This window comes from Prionailurus bengalensis, chromosome D4 (assembly GCF_016509475.1).
Source record: "Prionailurus bengalensis isolate Pbe53 chromosome D4, Fcat_Pben_1.1_paternal_pri, whole genome shotgun sequence".
Taxonomy (NCBI): Eukaryota; Metazoa; Chordata; class Mammalia; order Carnivora; family Felidae; genus Prionailurus; species Prionailurus bengalensis.
Genome location: NC_057359.1, coordinates 85,939,415 through 85,957,615, shown reverse-complemented (window position 1 = coordinate 85,957,615; position 18,201 = coordinate 85,939,415). Strand labels below are relative to the sequence as shown.

The 18,201-nt window shown below is 52.6% G+C and overlaps 2 protein-coding genes across 17 annotated transcripts in view; one reads left to right on the top strand and one right to left on the bottom strand.

Annotated features, from left to right (window-relative positions):
* RALGPS1 (Ral GEF with PH domain and SH3 binding motif 1) overlaps positions 1 to 18,201 on the bottom strand; it is a 275,337-nt gene that overhangs the window by 104,977 nt on the left and 152,159 nt on the right. The window lies entirely within an intron of this gene.
* The window catches only part of ANGPTL2 (angiopoietin like 2), a 33,652-nt gene that overhangs the window by 4,115 nt on the left and 11,336 nt on the right, over positions 1 to 18,201 (top strand). Inside the window, exons 2-4 of one of the 7 annotated variants that reach the window (XM_043566974.1) lie at positions 5,076 to 5,198; positions 6,732 to 6,813; positions 8,895 to 9,760. In XM_043566974.1, the coding sequence (XP_043422909.1) occupies positions 8,944 to 9,760 (817 nt within the window). In that variant the 5' untranslated portion in view covers positions 5,076 to 5,198; positions 6,732 to 6,813; positions 8,895 to 8,943. Of the gene's footprint in view, positions 1 to 5,016; positions 5,199 to 6,731; positions 6,827 to 8,894; positions 9,761 to 18,201 lie in introns of those variants that run through there. The other 6 variants (XM_043566973.1, XM_043566976.1, XM_043566970.1 and 3 more) reach the window with 6 other exon arrangements.

Genomic DNA, 18,201 nt, shown 5'->3' with positions numbered 1-18,201 from the left:
ACAATGTCCTGCTACATGTGTACCTCAATGGCAAGACACATTCTGATCAGAGAAATGTTCACATGTCGGGTGGGGGAAGCCAGGCGGCTCACAATCGAGCTATTGTGTTAGGTCTACTCTCGGGTGAAACCGACCAGCCTCTCCTGGGCCCAGGAGCCCCAGAGCCTCAGCCTCTCCCTGCTGCCCAGTCCTCCAGAAAGGCAGGGCCCAGACCATCCAAGTAAAGCCCAGAAGGAAGTCTATCGTTATGGCCGAGAGGTGCCCGAGACCCGCTCAGCTCCAGGAACGGGCCAAGTCCTGCCTGAGGCAGCCCCAGTCCAACCTCCACGAGGGAAAGGTTGTGTCTCTTAGTCACTGCTGGACCTCCAATACTCAGGGCCAGGCAGAGAAGGGATGTGTGGAATGAATGAATGAATAAACGAACAAATGAAGCAAGCCAGCCAGCCTCAGACCAACAAGCCTCTCAGCCCCATGGTGCCACACAATTCCCGTCTGTGTTGTGCAGCCAAGGCCCCTTTGGAGTGCCTCGACTCCCACCTTGTGTGCCCCCAATCCTCACCCCCCCAGCTGCATTGATCCCCCCTCCAGCCCCCTGAGCCACCCCATCAGGGTACTGATCACCACTGCCCCTGCTCTCTGTCCCACCTACTACTGTGGGCGCCTTAGAACAGGGACCGACCTCGCTCCCACTCTATCTCCAGCCCCATTACAGTGACTGGAACAGGGGAAATGCTCAACGAATGAATGAAATCCTTGAAGTCCTATTTAGGAACCCAAATGCCATGCTGGCTATTGGGTATTCAGTGGACAACCAGATGAGCTGTGTCTTAGGTGCTGTGATGGATGCAGGAAGCAGCCACAGCGGCCCCTGGAGGCTGGGCGAGGAGGGGCCCTTGCTGTGGACAGTGGCTTCACAGGGAGGTAGACTTGTGAGGTCACCTGAGAGAGGGAGACAGGAATGCTTCGGGCAAGACACAGGGGAAGGTACTGAGGCAAAAAAGAATAGTATGTGCAGAGGCAGGGAGCATGACCACAGCATGAGGCTGTTTTTCAGCAGGACACTGACATGACCAGATGTGAGCTTTAGAAAGACAGGCCTGGCCGCTTGCACTGGAGAGTGCAGGGGAGAGGGGAACCAAGGGCAGGGAGGCCAGTTAGGATTGTGTGGGGAAGCAACCGGGCTCTGGGGTAGACAAGCCTGGTTCTGAGCCCAGCCTTACCACTTGGTAGCTCTGTGGCCCCGGGCAAGTGACTTTGTCCTTTACCTTTGTCTCTCTGTCTGTGACATGAGAATAAATGTAGGCCCTAACTTACAGAGTCATTGGGATCTGTGAGACAGGCACAAAATGTGCTTGTCCCAGGTCTCAAGGGATGAGCCCATGCCAACAGGCCAAGGCGGCCTTAGGTGCCAACCACTCAGCCTGGCCTAGAAGAGTAGCTCCAGGCAAGGCCCAAAGTTCTCAGGAAGCCACCCCGGGGGCAGCGCTGTCTGCCCCAGTCCCCGGCTTCTTCCTTTCGTCTGACGTTCCCCCGGTTCCAAGGCTCCAGAGCACACGCCGGAAATGCAGCAGCCAACTCAGAAGCCGGGCTCTGAGATGGCTTCTGCAGACCTTCCCCGCCTCTGCTCCGTTGGCTGGGGCTCCTGGCACAAAGGGCCTGGTGCGCGGGCTTTGGGGGAATCTCAAAATGGCTCCCAAATAATGCACCATGAAAAAGTAACAGCAGCATCCTTGTCCCCCCCGGCAAAGGCAACCAGCTCCCCGCGGCCTAAACCACATCCCCTCCTGCCCTATGATCTCACGGCATGACCACAACCCGCCTCTCCATGAACTCAGCCCTTCCCTGGAGCCAGCAGCTCACCAGTGACAGGAGCATGAGAGCCCCCCACTGCTCTCCTCCGGGAAAATCTCTCCGATCTGATACTCTCTGCTTCTCTGGCTCATGCCTGTGTTCCCACCACCCAAGACAGGGCTGGACCCAGGCTGTAGCAGCACATGATGACTGGCTGGCGGGGAAGGCTCAAGGACAGAAGGATGGATGGGTGAACAAATGGCTCATTTGAAGGTCTTATGAGAGCTGAGCTGGCAGGGTCTGGGAACTGGCTCCAGACTCCTTGGGTACCCACATGGGCTTCTGGTGGGAAGTGAATCACAGGATCCTGGGCTGGGAGGAGACGGCAGTTGGAGATGTGGCTGTTCCCTCCCTGGCCCCCAGGGCTGGCAGTGAATCACCTAGGACAAGTGACGCACAGTCCCTTCAGGTTTCCTAAGGTGAGGACACCACTGCTCATCCATAGATGCCCGTTTGGGGGCCTCGCCACTTGAATAGTCAGGAAGCGGTTTCTAACATCCAACAAAACTTCCCCTTGTACTGACCTGAAAGCCATTTTCTACTGATTCAGTCCAGTGACTAAGAAGCAATCTGCATCCTGGCCATGAAGCAGACAGGCACCTTTTGTTCATACTGGCTGGGGAAACAATCTTGATGGAAGTGGGGGCGTGGATATTGCAGCTGACAGCTGAATCCCAGTCGTGGTATTGATTTCAAGGGACCTTAGACAGGTGACCTGACCTTTCTAGATCTGGATTTACTCTACTGCAAAATGCAGATGTTGATTCTTTTCTTCTGGGTGTAAGGGGACCATATAGTTTGGTACCCAATTAGGACACTTTTGAAAGTAAAAGGGGGTGCTATCAATAATTCCATAAGATAACAGGCCTCAAGTGGGGCCAACCTTGTGCGTAGGGCTGTAAGCGCCAATGAGAAAGGGCACACTGGGCACCTGGTGAGTTTACCACAAACAAACAAGGGGTGTTATTATCTACGCCTTTGGTCAGGTGGTCAGCAGGACCCTCTGGGGTCCTTTCTTCCAGAATTTTCCTTTATCTGGATCCCTCCCACATCCTGGGTTACCAGTTGGTTTGGGTACCTCCCCACCGGCACACCACACATCTCAACGAGCTTTCGTAGGAAAAACTGTCAACTCTGAAGTTTTGATTTTTTCCTCTCTGTCCTGATGTTGCCTTAACAATCACAATTCGTGCTCAGGTCCATCAGACTCACTTGAGCAAAGCTCAGGTTCCCAGCTTCCCCAAAGCCAGGCGTCAGGGGCCAGCCGGGCACACTTGGGGCCAGGCGGCAACTCCAGACTCCTATACTGCCTTGGCAGAGGCCCACTTCTCAGGCCTCCTGCAGGGCCTCTGGCCTGGACTATTTAGCCCTCCGTGATCACAGAACGAGGGGTCAGGGCTGGCGACAGAGGGAGAGGTAGGTTCTGTGACCCCTTCACATAGCACTACAGCCTGGACTGGTCATGAGGCACCACCCTGAGAGCTGGCTTGAATCTGGAGGTTTCCCTGGGGCTGGCAGTCCTGGGGATCCCAAGAGCTCTCCTGTTCTCCCCTTGCCTGCAGGGGTCAGAGAGCAATTCTTTTCAGTGTCCTGTCACTCCAGCACTTTTCTTTCCATATATTCAGCATGGCATATTTTAGGGTTCTGTTACTGGCTCTGCCACTTAGTAATTCTGTGACTATAGGCAAAGTGACTCATGGTCTTAGACTCTCAATAGTTTTCCTCACCTGCAAATGGGGATAATTGTCAGCTCTGCCGTTAGTCTTAAAAGCATCTTTGTGGGAATTAGAAAATGGCTGTAATATAAATATCCAAAACGACAAAGACCGTGAATGTAAGCTGTGCTCCCTAGAGTTGCATAGTGCACAACCTGGGCCACCAGGCATGGCAGCCCTGAAATAACAGGCCTTCCCTCCTGAGGTCGTTGGGAGGATTAAGTAAGATCATGTATATAAAACGCTTGAGTCATAGTGACAACTGACTGTAGTTATTATCCTTAGTGTTTGAACTTTTCTCATTCCTAACCCCCGGGCCACCAGCTTCTGCTGCAGGGAAGGACACAGAGCTCCATCTTTTAAAAATGATTCTTCCCACAAAGTGGCCCCATGCCTGGGCTGCAGTGCCGCGGTGCCGAGTGGGATGTGGACACACAGTGTGTGGCCCCACCGCACCAGGCCAAGCAGGGACGCTCGGGGCTGCCCACTGGAGGCTGGGTGGGACCCAAGCCTTGGGGAGGCAGCCTCCCAGTGTGCAGGGGCCGTCACGTGGCTCAGTCACACCAGCTCCACTTGTGGGGAGGGAAACCCGTACATAATGGAAACTCCTCACAATACAATGTGGAAAAGCAATTTTAAGAATCGTTTTTATTTTCATTTTGAAGCCAAGGAAAATAGTTGGGAGTTGCTTTTCTTTGTTGGTCATAGGAAGAAAGTGAGGAGCACCACTTTGATTGGAACAGAGTCCTTCTCCCGGCCGAAGAGGGCTGGAATGCTGGGGAGGCTTATTTCTCTTGGGGTGCAATTAGTTGAATAAATATCAGGAAAGCAAAAGTAAACACACTCATTACTGCCCATTAAGAACTGCCAAAGCAGCAGAAACACTGGGGAGGGGCGTTAGAATCTTAAGGGAAAACAAATGACTCCAAAGCCAAGGGCAGTGCAAAGAGTACAGCCCTTGGTGTCAGGCTGACCCGAGCTCTCAGCTGGGTCAGTTCCGGCTCTTATCTGCCCTATGCTCCTGGGAAAGTCACTTAGCCTGTCTGGGATTCAGGGTCCCCATTTACAAAAGGGAAGTGGGGGGGACAACCACCTCAGTAGATCGTCCGTGGCAGCGTGTGTCAGGGACACAGCCCGGCACCCTGTTCCTTCTCTAACCCACCGGGCCCACGCCACTCACGCCAAACCCAGACCCCATGAAAAAGTGACAGGAACCCCCAGAATCGTGAACTTCACCCGTGGTGGCACCCCTGGCAGTGCCATCTTGAGAAAGATACCAGACAGCTTCTCGAGCTGTCATTTCCTCACCCTCAAAATGGTATGACTCAAGTCACTAGCTCTGAATGTTGGGATGGCTGAATGGGACAGTGTGTATGGAAAGGGCCTTGTGAACCGGAAAACCTGTGCGAGTGTTAATGATCAAATGTGGTGCTCTTTTCAACCGAACAAGCGCAAGAAATGCTGTGTAAAGGCAGCTTGCCCGTCTCTTGCTTCTCCACTCCTGCCCAGCATCACGTGAGATCCTGGGACAGATAGCAAGACAGCCAGGACCCAGTCTGACCAGAGGGCGGCTTCGGGGCTGAGAGGGGAGGCCAGACATGCCTCCTGCTCAGGGCCCAGCTCCTGTGACAGGTACAACTTCCTCCTCTGAGAAGCGGAGTAATCAACTGTGCTATCTCCTGGGCGGGGGATGGTCGGCGCTCCTCACTGAGTCCGGCCCTGCTGTCCGCCACACTAGAGTGTTAGTCCCATCCCTAGTTGAGGTAGCGTTTCTATGTCCCTTATGTAGTGTGCAAGGTGGGCTGGATCAACCCCCATTTCGTAGAAGAGGCTCAGCCTTTAGGATCTCAAGCCCAAGGGCACAGGTTTTGCTGGAGAAGCTCTGAGAGCCCACATGTGGGAGGGGACAGGCCTCAGTGATGAACAGTGACACCCTGCCAGGTCTTGAGGCCTGGGAAGGTTGGGAAGCCAACCCTTTCCTGGAGCCAGGTTGCCTCCCCGTGTCCCTGGAGGTTTCCTGGCCAAGGCAGAGGCCCTCACCAGCATCAGCACCGGCACTAGCAGCTGCCTCAGGTGAGCGGCCCGTGGGAAGGCAGTCCCGGCCTGCCCGCCCCAGCCTGTGGTGCGGCTCCTCGCCATTGTTCTGGGCCGGGAGCGGCCGTGGGCTGGTGCAGGAGCAGCCGGAGCGCTTTGGAAACCAGGCAAACACTCACAAACTTACCCTGGTTTCCACTAACGTCACTGCAGCCCTACCTTACGTAGCCCAACCCACAGCAGAGGCTGCCGAACACCTTTCTCTGCCTGATCCAAAGGCCCGAACTGGCCCCGGAACCCTGCTTAGACTTTCTCATTCAAGCAGAAAATAGTTCCAAGTGGCTCTGGGGAGCTCAGGGTCTGTTTTGTAACTGCGCACCAGCTGGCACAGGTGGACCCTGAACCTGGGCTGCTCACCAGAGAAGCCCCAGAAGGGCCAGGGGAAGACAAAACCTTCAGGATCTGTGTCATGCTGGTTTTGGCATAAATTAATGTGAAGTCAGAAAGTGGTGATGCTAACACTTTGTTTTGTCTTTTACGACTAAAGACTGGATTAAGTACGTTTCTGTGCACTCAGGGAGAGTTTGAAGGCTTGAATACATGAGATCAGATCAGGGAAGCTTTCCTGACCCCTCCAATTACCCCCGGTTCTGCCCCCTTCCAGCTGTGTGCTCCTAGGGAAGTCACTTAGCCTCTCTGAGTCTCAGTTGCCTCATCTGTAAAATGGAAATAACAACAGAATCTTAACGGTATCTACCTTGCAAGAATTCATTAAAGTAGAAAATGCTTGTAAATGCTTTGAGCAGGAGCGGGTACACAGTGAGCACTCAGTAAACAGATCCTATGGGTGTTACCGATAAATATGAACGGCCTCCTCCTGTGCGGGTGGTGTCCCCTCTGGCAGCCACCCGCATGGGCTCCCCTGGCTCCGCCTCCCCATCGCCCTCCTCACTATGTGGCAACTGCTGGCAGGTGTGCCTTTTCATTCGGTCCACAAATATTTATTGAGTGCCTACATATTCCAGGTCAGGTGTTTGGCACTGCGAGTGGAGCACACAACACCCTGCACACACAACATCAGACTTTTCTTTCTTTCTTCCTTCCTTTCTTTTTTTTTTTTTTTTTTTAAAGGATCACTCTGGCTGCTGGGTTGAAGATAAACTGCAAGAAGCAAGGGCAGCGGCAGGTCCAGCAGCAGACCAGGTCGGTCCAGGTGAGAGGTGAAGGTGGGTTGTGCCCGGGTATAGGGGAGGTGGGGGGCAGCAGCAGGATACTGAGAATATGCCCTGGATATTGCTATTACAAGCTGGTGGTGATTAGCTGTAGGTGGAGTATGAAAGAAGGAAAGGAGTCAAGGATGACTTCAAGGTTGCTGGGATGAGCAACCAGGAGAATGGAGTTGCCATTTACCAACATCGGAGAACATGGCAGGTGAACACGCCAGATGGAGGTATGGGGATGCCAGTTCACTTCAGGACAAGTTAAGTTTGAGAGGCCTAGTACACAGTCAAGTGGAAATGTCAAAGGAGCAGTTGGATGGATGCGTCTGGAGTCAAAGGGGGAGGTCTGGGCTGAAGAAATAAATGTGGGAGTTAGCAGTGCCTGGAAGCCACAAGACCAGATGAGATCACCGAGGTAAACAAGAGGTCTGAGGCCTGAGCTCTGAGTCCCCCAGGACAGGAACAAGAGGATGAAGAAGAAAAGAGACAGAAGGGGCAGCCAGTGAAAGAGGAGGAAAGGGTGACCGTTGGGAAAGGAGTCTAAAAAGGGAGCGACCGACCATGTCACCCAGTGCGGAGAGGCAAATCATAATGAGCACCAAGACCTGGTCACCGGGCTTGGCAATTGAGGACGCTGGTGATCCTGTCCAGAGCACGTAGAGTGGAGGGGAGGGGCCGGGCCCGATGGGAGGGGGCTCAAGAGAGAAAGAGAAGACAGGGACTTTCTGGAAACTGGGTACAGACAACTCCTTAGAGGGTTTTGCTTTTTACAAGGGGAGCAGAGAAATGGAACTGGAGCCGGAGAGGGGATGTGAGGTCAAGAGAGGACGGGTTTTCTTTAAGTTGAGAGAAATGAGACCATGATTATAGGAAAAATGCGATCATGCAGGAGAGGTGGGGGATTGCTGCTGGAGCACTGTCCTTGAGCAGGCGAGGGGAGGGATCTGTGCACGTCCGTCCCCTCCCTCTCGGCCTGGCCAAATCCTGCTCATCCCCCGAGGGTCAGCGTAAAGGTCACTTTCTCAGGGAAGCTTTCTTGAATCCTCCGATTAGGTCAGTTCCCTGCTCTACCCTTTCACAGCGGATGCTATGCTGCTCCGCGGCTCTCCAGGGACCGTGCCACGGGGCATAAGCCCTGTGAGGGCAGGGCTGCCTCCGGCCTGTTTGTGGCCGTCCGTCCAGCAGCCAGCATGCTGCCTGGCACCCCAGAGACGTCTGATGGCTATCTAGTGAAGGGACGAATGATCCAAGAGCAGAACTGAAACAAATCTGGACACACAAGTCTGTTTTCCGCTTCCGCCTGCTTTAATCACGTCGCAGTGGCCGGGACCTTGCCGTTACTGGCTATCACAAATATTTGGATTTAGAAGAGCTCAGTTGTTTGTTCCTGTTTGGACTCGGTAGCTTGGCTAACACACAGACCCAAGCCATGCGGCTGGACACATCCTTCCATTGACACTGTCCACTACCAACTGAAAACATTCCACACCGCGTGCAGTGATTCGTTCATTTAACAAATATTTGCTGAAAGCCTGCTTAGGGCGGCATCCTGGGGACACAGGATGGAATCAGACCCAGCACCTGCCCTCATGGAATGTGGAGTCCGGCAGAGGAGATCACACAGAACTCCTATTCACCACGACTGTGACGCGTGCTACCCAGGGAAAGCCCAGGGGTTAGGAACACGTAGAACGGGGAGATGTGATGGCCTGGGTAGCGTGGGGCAGAGAAGGGAGATCGGACAAGCTTTCCTCTGCCTCCCTGCCCCAGCTGGGAGCTGCCTTCAGGTGGTGTTCAGGCTCGGGTCAGGAGCTCAGCGACGGGGCTGGGCTTGGGGGCTGGCTCTGGGAGTGGCAGGGCTGTGGCCTCCTGCCTCCAGATGCCCTGGTCCCCTCCCATTTCCCCTCGACCTCTGCTGAGACCTGCCTGTCTCCTTCTGCTGCTTCCAGAAGGGCTGCCTCCTGAAGCTACATTATTGGAAAGATCTGCCTGGCGAGAAGGCTGAGCTCATTTATGGCACAGGCCGCTGGCAGTGACAGCACCGTTACTGAATCTCCCTTCTGTTTACTTTCAGGTTTTCACAAGCTCCGTTCGCCAAGAGGAACCACCATTTTGCAAGGACCATGAGGCCGCTGTGCATGACATACTGGTGGCTGGGACTGCTGGCTGCCGTGGGAGCAGCGGCAGGCCAGAAGGAAGGCTTGGAGGGCGCCGAGGAGGGCTCGCCCGGCGAGTTCATTTACCTGAACAGGTACAAGCGGGCCGGCGAGTCTTCGGACAAGTGCACCTACACCTTCATCGTGCCCCAGCAGCGGGTCACGGGCGCCATCTGCGTCAACTCCAAGGAGCCCGAGGTGCTCCTGGAGAACCGGGTGCACAAGCAGGAGCTGGAGCTGCTCAACAGCGAGCTGCTCAAGCAGAAGCGGCAGATTGAGACGCTGCAGCAGCTGGTGGAGGTGGACGGCGGCATCGTGAGCGAGGTGAAGCTGCTGCGCAAGGAGAGCCGCAACATGAACTCGCGGGTCACGCAGCTCTACATGCAGCTCCTGCACGAGATCATCCGCAAGCGGGACAACGCACTGGAGCTCTCCCAGCTGGAGAACAGGATCCTCAACCAGACGGCCGACATGCTGCAGCTGGCCAGCAAGTACAAGGACCTGGAGCACAAGTACCAGCACCTGGCCACGCTGGCCCACAACCAGTCCGAGATCATCGCGCAGCTCGAGGAGCACTGCCAGCGGGTGCCCGCGGCCAGGCCCATGCCCCAGCCGCCCCCCGTCACCCCACCCCGGGTCTACCAGCCGTCCCCCTACAATCGCATCATCAACCAGATCTCTACCAACGAGATCCAGAGCGACCAGAACCTGAAGGTGCTGCCTCCCCCCCTGCCCACCATGCCTACCCTCACCAGCCTCCCGTCCTCCACAGACAAGCCGTCGGGTAAGTCCTTCCGTGAGGGAGCCCGCACCATCTGGGCCTCAGAGCCAGGCGCCAGGCTTCCCTTGGCCGAGACCACAAGTGGGGGAAAAGCCACGGCAAGCTGAAGCCGGGCCAACAGACTTGCGCAATCCCCCAGCGATCCCTCGGGCCAAGTCGTGGCAGCCTGGGGGGATGGGGGGGGGTGGGGGCAGCGTGCCTTAGACGGATGCTCCAAGGTAGAACCAGGAAACTGGGAGAGTCTCAGAAGAGAACAATCGTTCTCTGGCTTCTGACGGGCAAGAGCCCCAGGCCCATAGTTTTCGGGGCTCTGTGTTAGATGCTCTGTGTTGGCAACAGGATGTCTCTCCTGTAAGCTCTTGTGCTGTGCCTGGCAGAGAACTGGCAGGTGATAACTGCTCACCAGAGAAACCAGCAGTCAAAGGAAAAGAACGTGTTATCACGGCAAAGGTATGATAAACACGTCGTAGGGGCTAGGGGATGGGAAGGAGTACTTTCCATACACTTCCTAGAGTCTGCTGCTGTCTAGGATTTTCAGTGACGATTCCGTATACTCTTAAATACATGTTTCATCTTAAATACGGTAATTGTCAGAATATGGTGATGGGGGACAAACGTGGTGACTTGGTACGTTTGCAAGCTTGAAAGCTTGACCGAGGTACCGGCGTCGGGTATTTCCATGGATCTTGATTGTATCACTAACCCCTGAAGCTCCTTGTGGAAGGTTAACTGAAAAGATAAGTAACTTGCTCACAGGCTTAGCCTGCTCAGGCTGGACTGGAATTCAGGCCTTGTCACTTTAAATCTAGGGCTGACTCCTCTGTGCTCGGAGAGTCTGGGGGGGAGCACAAGCCCAGCCCCCTGAAGCTCAGCCTCACATCCACCCAGGACTGTATGAGCCTTCCAGATGGGCTGTCAGATGAGAACTGGATTCATCTTTGCCGAAACTAACCACTTATCTGCTCCAAGTCAGTGATTTGCGTACCACTTCATTATACAAGCAGGGAGATATTTTTACTGAAAGTATCCTGTTTTACACTTATTTCACACTCCTGAAAATAACCACCAGTACTGGGAAGAGCAGCTTCTTGCTAATTCCAGAAGGGGGTGGCCCATGCAAAAGACAAGGGCAACACTGTGCAGGCCCGTGGCCGGGAGCACCTGCCTGCAGCACTGCGCAAGAAAGCCCTCTGCTGGGTTTGCAGGTTGAGAACGTAAGTTCTGAAGAGACTGACCTAGATTCAAATTCTGACTCCAACACTGGTTAGCTCTGGGACATCAGACCAGTCACCTTGCCCCTCAGAGCCTCCGTTTCCTCTGTTTCAATCTGTCAATTAGGGATAGATTAAAATAATGCCTACTCAAAGATTAGATGAAATACTGGGGGAAAAAAAATGTGTCTGGCATGGTGCTGGGCCCATGGAAAGTCTCAGTACTTGGTAGCTCTGGGTTTCCTTCCGTTTTGGTCTCTTTATCTTAAAGCAAGGAGATTGAAATAAACAAACAGTCCCTTTTTAGCACTGGCTTTCTACAGCAGATGACTGGTTCCTCTGTACACGTGTCTGTTTTAAATCAGAAGCTCTGGAAGAGCGGGCAGAGCGTGCTAATATGTCTTGATAGAACGCCCAGAGGGTAAAACGTGCCTTTGGGCACCAAATGAAGGCTCAGTTGAATGTGACACTCGTGATGTGAGCCTGGCTGACCTCAATGGTTACCCAACAGACCTCTTCTTGCCTAAGCATCTCTGGTTTCTGAATCCATGATTTCAGGACATTCCTGAGCTTGAACTGAGCTGAGAGGGATAAGAGTGTAGGAAGGAAGACCTAGCTTTGCATCCACCTCTTATTAGTGGTCTGCTTGTGAGAAAATTACTTCACTCTCCTGAGCTGTAATTTTCTCCTCTGGAAAATGGGGGCAGGAGTTATGACACAGCAGGGTTGTTGGGGAAACTCAATGCAATCAGGCATGTGATATTATGTCACCTGGGGCAGCCAAAAGTGGAGGTGCCCCTACTCTGTGCCGGTCACAGCTACAGTGCCAACCTCCAGGAACTCAGTCTGGAGGAGGTGGAAGATGTGTGAATGCACTGGGACGTATCCAGTCCCTCTCAGTTCCATCCCCCCGAGACGGGCACATCAGATCCGACAAAGGATTTCTCTGGGGGGAGCATCTATCGAGGCCAAAATTACCAGAACGTTGTAAGAACTGATGGGACCGACACAACGAGGTACCTGAAATCAGGAATGCAGCGAAAATCATGGGCTATGCAGTCACTGTGGTGATACCATGGTGTGCTAAGTGCCCTGCAGAGTGGTGAAGGAGGGGCTATGGGGACACCAAGGTAGCACGCGTGACTGAGTCTGCCTGGAGTAGAAGGGAAAAGGTGGACGGAGGCGGGACTTCCGTGAATGATCTGGAAGAGTCTACCAGGTGGACCGAGGAGTTGGACAACGGAGTTACTAGTCAGTCCCTGATGGAGATGAGTCTGTGCAAAGTCCTGGGACCATGGCCCTACTCTGGGCACCTCAAATGGTCTGGACCCCCTGCTTCTTCACGTTCACAGTCCATCATGGTCTGTGTGCATTCCAAGGCCCCTGCACACACCCCAAAACCCACTTTCTCTCCCACTTAAGGAAGCACACCTTCATGGGAGGGAATGGCAGTGACTTCATGTGGACACAATTTATCTCTTAAAAAAAAAAAAAAAAAAAAAGCCCTCCCAAATGTTGGTAGTGATTGTTGGTAACAGATTCCCTGTGACCCACCTCCCCAATCCAGATGTCATCAGCCAGACCTGTGGAAGCTGAATGGGCAGGGAGGGCCCAGTAGTTTCCTGGGGCTGGATGACACCCAGAGGAAAAGGCAATGGCCTCTCAGCCAATCAGCAGGGAGCTCTTATCAGTGCTGTTCTGAGAGCTCCAGGGCAGGTTCTGCGCCTGGAAGACAAAACCTTCTTCTGTGCTCTCACCCATGAGGTCCTTTGTTCCCAAGGATAGCACTGGGCCAGAAACACCTTTGCGTGCAAGACCTGGCAGCTTCTGAACCTTTCATCCCATAACCTCAGAGCCATCCGCTCTTCTCCTCATTGTCTGGGTCACTCAGCCCACAGCTCACCCTTCCCCCGGGGACTGAGGGAGCCACGGCCGCTTATCTGGAGCCGCACTCACCAGCTTGTTCCCAGCCAGACAGTAACAGCCTGGCCCCGGGCCAGGCCCAGGCCACGGAGAGCCTGAGGGAGGGAGGCCCAGGCAGCTCCTGGCTTCCCTGGTGTCTCACTGGGGTTCTGTCCTGCCTCCCTCAGGTCTGGCCAGACCTGGGGCGTCTCAGTAAGGATGATGCTTTGATGAGGCCTATGCCAAACGGCCCTCCCTGTGGCCCTGTCTCCTGGTGGGCCGGCTGTTGCTGTCCACCCTTCCTCTTGTCCTCTCCACTTTCTAACACTCACACATCCCCTGACCTCCTTCTCCACGTGTGTGCCCTGGACACATAAACACACATACACGCACGCACTCATCACTCAGGTCCGCCATAGAGGAATACTGCCGGGGTCATGAAAAGGCACGGGAACAGATAGGATGGAGCCTCAGTGCTGGCCTTCTCCCCAAATGGTCCAGGAGGCCTGGGACACTGTCCCTCGGCTCTGTGCGGGCACAGCCAGGCACATGCCAGTCCTTCTGCCACGGCACCCGCCCTCGAGACTGGTCACAGGAGGACAGGCAGTGTTAGCACCAGCTGCCACAGCAAGGCCCTGCCTGAAACAAATCCCTAAAAATCAAAAGGTGTAGGCATCTCTAGCTGCTTTCTCTCCTGAGAACATCATCAGCTCAGGTTGCTTCTCAAGGGATCAAGAGGAGACCACAAAATCAGAAAAGATTAGAGCTCATTAGGGGCCTCATCAACCCAGAGCCTTTCACTGGCAGAATTAAGATCGGTCTCTGGACGAATAGCTTCCAGGATGTTGAGGTTCAGAGAGAGTAAGTAGCTCAGCCAAGACTACACCGCTAGGGAGTGGCTCAGCCAAGACTCAAACCTGAGTCTGTCTTAAGCATTCTGGGATACCGCACGTTTCCACGGAAAGGGTGGAAGGGAACTGGTGTGAAAATCACTGTATAAACGCTTGAATTGGCCCCAAGTGCCTGCTACCTGGGATGTGACCCTCCATCACTATTCTATGTACTAGGTTCCAAGCACCTCCTTCTAAAAGAGCCCTGGGAACAGAGTTGGTGGATTTGCTATAAGGACTCTTATGGTTCTAACAACACAAGACAGCGTCACTGCAAACTCATCACTATCATGCCGTCCCCTTATTCAGGTATAGGAGGGACCAACCCAACCAATCATGTGTGGCTAGCTCCCCAGTCGTACAAATGGACTGTTGTGGGTGAATTTAGGTAGTAGACTGTATCATAACCCTGAGATTAAAAAAAAAAAAAGATAAAGCGGAACTGAGTTAGCATCACACTGCAGAATGTCTAAAACAACTGAGCTCTCCCAAAGAAAACCTAGTATGTGCCTGACTTCCAGCAAACGGACCCAACTGAAGCTGCAGATAAATCTGATTTAATTTGTACTGAATCTGGACACATTTTCTGGGTTTATTTCTACTCAGCATTTCAACGTACAGCAAAATCGGAAGTCCTGATTTCTTTAAATACGTTAAATACATAAAAATCAGCAGAGGTGATCTGTTCTTGGGGCCACATTAGGTGGCAACCACGTTGTTTCACTGCTAACACAGAGACCACCCGTTCCCCCCACCAGATGCTCTATGGCCGGGTAGGCACAGACAACTCGAACAAGTGTTTTCCCAGGTGGATTTTCCCTCCTATATTTTACTTCCCCCTATGAGGTAGGAAATACGTATGTTATCGATTGTGGATTTAAAATAGAGAACAAGATAGATTACACTGTAGCTTCCATTCTTTCTGGAGGTCAAGCAATTGTCATTCCAGGTGAAAAGCTGTTGGTCCCATGTGCAGACCAGCTCCAGCGACTGGGCTTCCAAGCCTGAAGCTCTGTAGGGGCTCAGAGAGGCACCTGGGAATTGTGAGGACGGGAGGGTGACCGTAGCCACCACCAGCTCTGCCTTTCAGTTTTCCGAAGCTGACGGAAAACCCAACCCAGGTCTCTTGCCGCCAGGGCTTGTGCTGTTTTCACTGCACTATGCTGTCTTGTTCCTGAAATGTTATTGCTGAACAAAGTAAGATTCTCAAATTCATCACAAACTACGTAATCCAGTGATATTTCAAAGAGCATTCTTTGCTAGCTTCTTCACAAACAAAAGCCACTGGAGTTCAAGGTGGGTCATCTTCCTTCTGGCTCTGCTTTCTCTTTTCTCCTCGGATACCTCGGGGAACGGATCGCAGAGAGCCTCGAGTGTGATGGCAAGCTCTCCCTGCCTTACTCGGGTGTTTTCCAAGGAAGACATTCAGCTACATACAGGCTCGGTCTCTTTACAGCCCCACGGGATGAACTATCAACTTGTTACTATTAAAAGTGGTGATCTGGCATCTGTGGCCTAGAAATCCCAACAGTTTGGCACTTGGCAGACTAAAAGCCATCTGGAAAATCCTGGCGCTTGGGTATCTGCAGCCAGCTCCAAGCCACATAGATGGATCGCCGGGGTGAATTTGCGCAGTGGACTGTATCATTACCCTGAGATGCTCCCCCAGGAAAAAAGAGATTGATAAAGCAGAATTACGTTAGCATCGTACTCAATGGTGTCTAAAACGAAGGTGGTTAGGCGTGTTGAGCGTGTGCTGTAAAAGTAATGTCTCAACTTCAGCTACCCCTGGGATGACTCTTGAGGAGGAGCGCCTTAAAAAAAGAAGCCTGACGATCCTGGCTTTGTACCTCAAGACGAGCCAGTGGAACCACAGGACCTGGAATGCGTTTATGTAATGCTTTTTTTTTTTTTTTCAAATGAATAAGTGATTTTCCTTTAGCAGATTTTTAATACAGTAATTTAAGTTAGAATTACAGTGTATACAGAGAAATTCTGCTAAGAAAAAGAAAATTTTAGTTTAAATGACTAATGTTTTTTTAAAAAAACAAACCAAAAAAAAACCCCTCTAACTGTTGAAATTAAGATGTCTTAGGGGGTCTGTCCAGAGTAACCTCCAAAAGAGCAGAAATCCAATCGTCTGGCAGTATCCCAGATACAACGGGCAGACTTCCTACAACAGACCGTCCACACGTTCCCAGGTTTTGGTTTGGATCCTGATGACCCTCTGCTGTGGGTGGGGCTGCTGTTCCCAGATGTTCCCAGACTGATCACTGATTCTCAAAGTGGGAAGAACAGAAGGAAGATGACAAAGAGAACGTGGCTCACGGTGGTGAAGAAAGGAGAAGAGATGGGGGAAGGCACGCGGGGCACTAAGGGACCCTTAAGTGCTGGCAAGATGGACACTCGATCACGCCCCTGATGAGGCTCCCACCAGAAAGGATCCCAGAGACCGATGAGATGACGGGACTCCAAGCAATCCTAGCACGGTGACACAGACTCAGCACGCTGCAGCAGGGAGAAACAGGCCCAGAAGGCAGACGTGAGTTCTAACCCTAGAGCCTCCTCTTTCCAGAGGTGCAGTCTCCCTGGGACTTAGCTCCCTCCCTGTTGGAGAGGCTTGTGAGGAGGAAATGAAAGCCCGGGTAAAGCACCTGGCCGGCAAAAGGCTCCAGGTACATGGTAGTCATCATTCTTATTCTCTTCCAGTAGATAGATAGATAGATAGATAGACAGATAGACAGACAAATAGATATATCATAAGGCATCATGGGAACCCCGAGGAGGATTAAGTAGTTCTTCTGGGGCTGGGGAGGACTTCCTGGAGGAGGAGATGAGGAGGCTGAGGGCACAGCAGATAAGCACTCAGAATCACTGCCCCCAATCATCCAGAAATCATGAAGAACAGGCTTGGTGCTGGGCAAATGCCCTCTTTTCAGAAAGAGAAAGGATGAAATACTAGAAAATCTGGAACAATTAGCTTAAACCCCAGTAAAATTATAAAAAAGATCAGAGAGAGGGGTTCGTGAGCATTTGGAAAATTAAAAGGTGATCAGTGAAGGCCAACACAGGTTCTGTAAGCACAAGCCCATAAGCTGATTCCCTGTCTTGGAAAGGGTTAATAGGTTGGCAGACCGCTTGAACACCACTTGCCCGGTACCTGTGGGTTGCCGTCACGGGTCTGATCAGCTCTTCCACGATGTGCCTGTAGAACAGCACCGTCGACCTCTGGACTGAGAGACGCTTGCTCACTCTCATCGCTATATCCAGGGAGGCTCAGAGTGCTGCCCGCCTCTGCGTCCAGTGACATCCCTGCCCCGGGGCAGCCTTGGGTGCCACTGAACCACTGAACCCAAGGAACTCCGGGCTTCACCCCGACCAGTCTTGGGAGCCACAGTGTGTGGCTCAGCTCTGCACACAGTGAGCCCACCACAGCCCCTCCAGGGCGAACCTCTTTTCCCTTTTAAATTGCTTTAAAGCCCATCTTTCTCCTCCTGCCCAAGGGTACTGATGGAAACCCAGGAGTGGGCACAATGCTTTTGAAAGTGTCCTTTGGGAAGGAATGCTGCCAAGTCTGTTTACCCTGAGGTCAGACAGGCAGAAACAGGACCCCTTTATGCTCTCCGAGGGCTCCGGGAGCTCTTACATGGGAAGTCTCCCCGTGTATCACATCCGCTGAAACACGCCCACCTCCCACATCTAATAGAACTTTCACCGTAAAAATTTTGAACGGATTTTTTAAATTTTGCTCTTTGAAATTATTTGGCCAAGAGTAACACAATTAATTTATGGCTGGCTCTGATTTCTCGGCAAACATCAGGCATGTTCAGGAATTCTTGGGAAGTGAGGAAAATCTAACCTACAAATTGTTTTCAAAAGTAATAACATTTTTATGAAGACTAAATTTAACAATTAATGAACTTGACAAGATGTCCCACTTCGTAGAAATTTAATTACATACTTATAAACTTTGATTTTGCAGTTTTCGTATTTTAGAGCCAATAAATTTTTTTTAGGCCTCAAATACTTTCATAAACTCCTGAAAAGCTCGTCAGCCCCAGGCACCGTGCCCGTCGTCTGCGGACTACAGCGGCCTCCACGGCGGGCACGCGCGTTTGGACCCTTTCCCCGGCAGCACCAGCAATGACACCCGTGACGTCAGCTCTGAGGCCCTACAGGAACTTCAGGTGCCTTTGCGAACACACCAGCTGTTCCTGTGTTTAGGTTATTGTTTCGTACTCCGGTTCAGTGAAAAAGTGGTGACTGACATGGAATACATATGTTCACGACCAAAATGTTATCTATCCAAGCCTTCTGGATAAATAAGGCTCAAGCAGCCCATGTCATTCTTCCTCACCAATCCCCTCTCCGGGTGTCTGCTCTCCTGCCCTTCACCCAGGACGCCTGGCGAGTCCTGACGCTGGCCAGGGCAAGACTCACA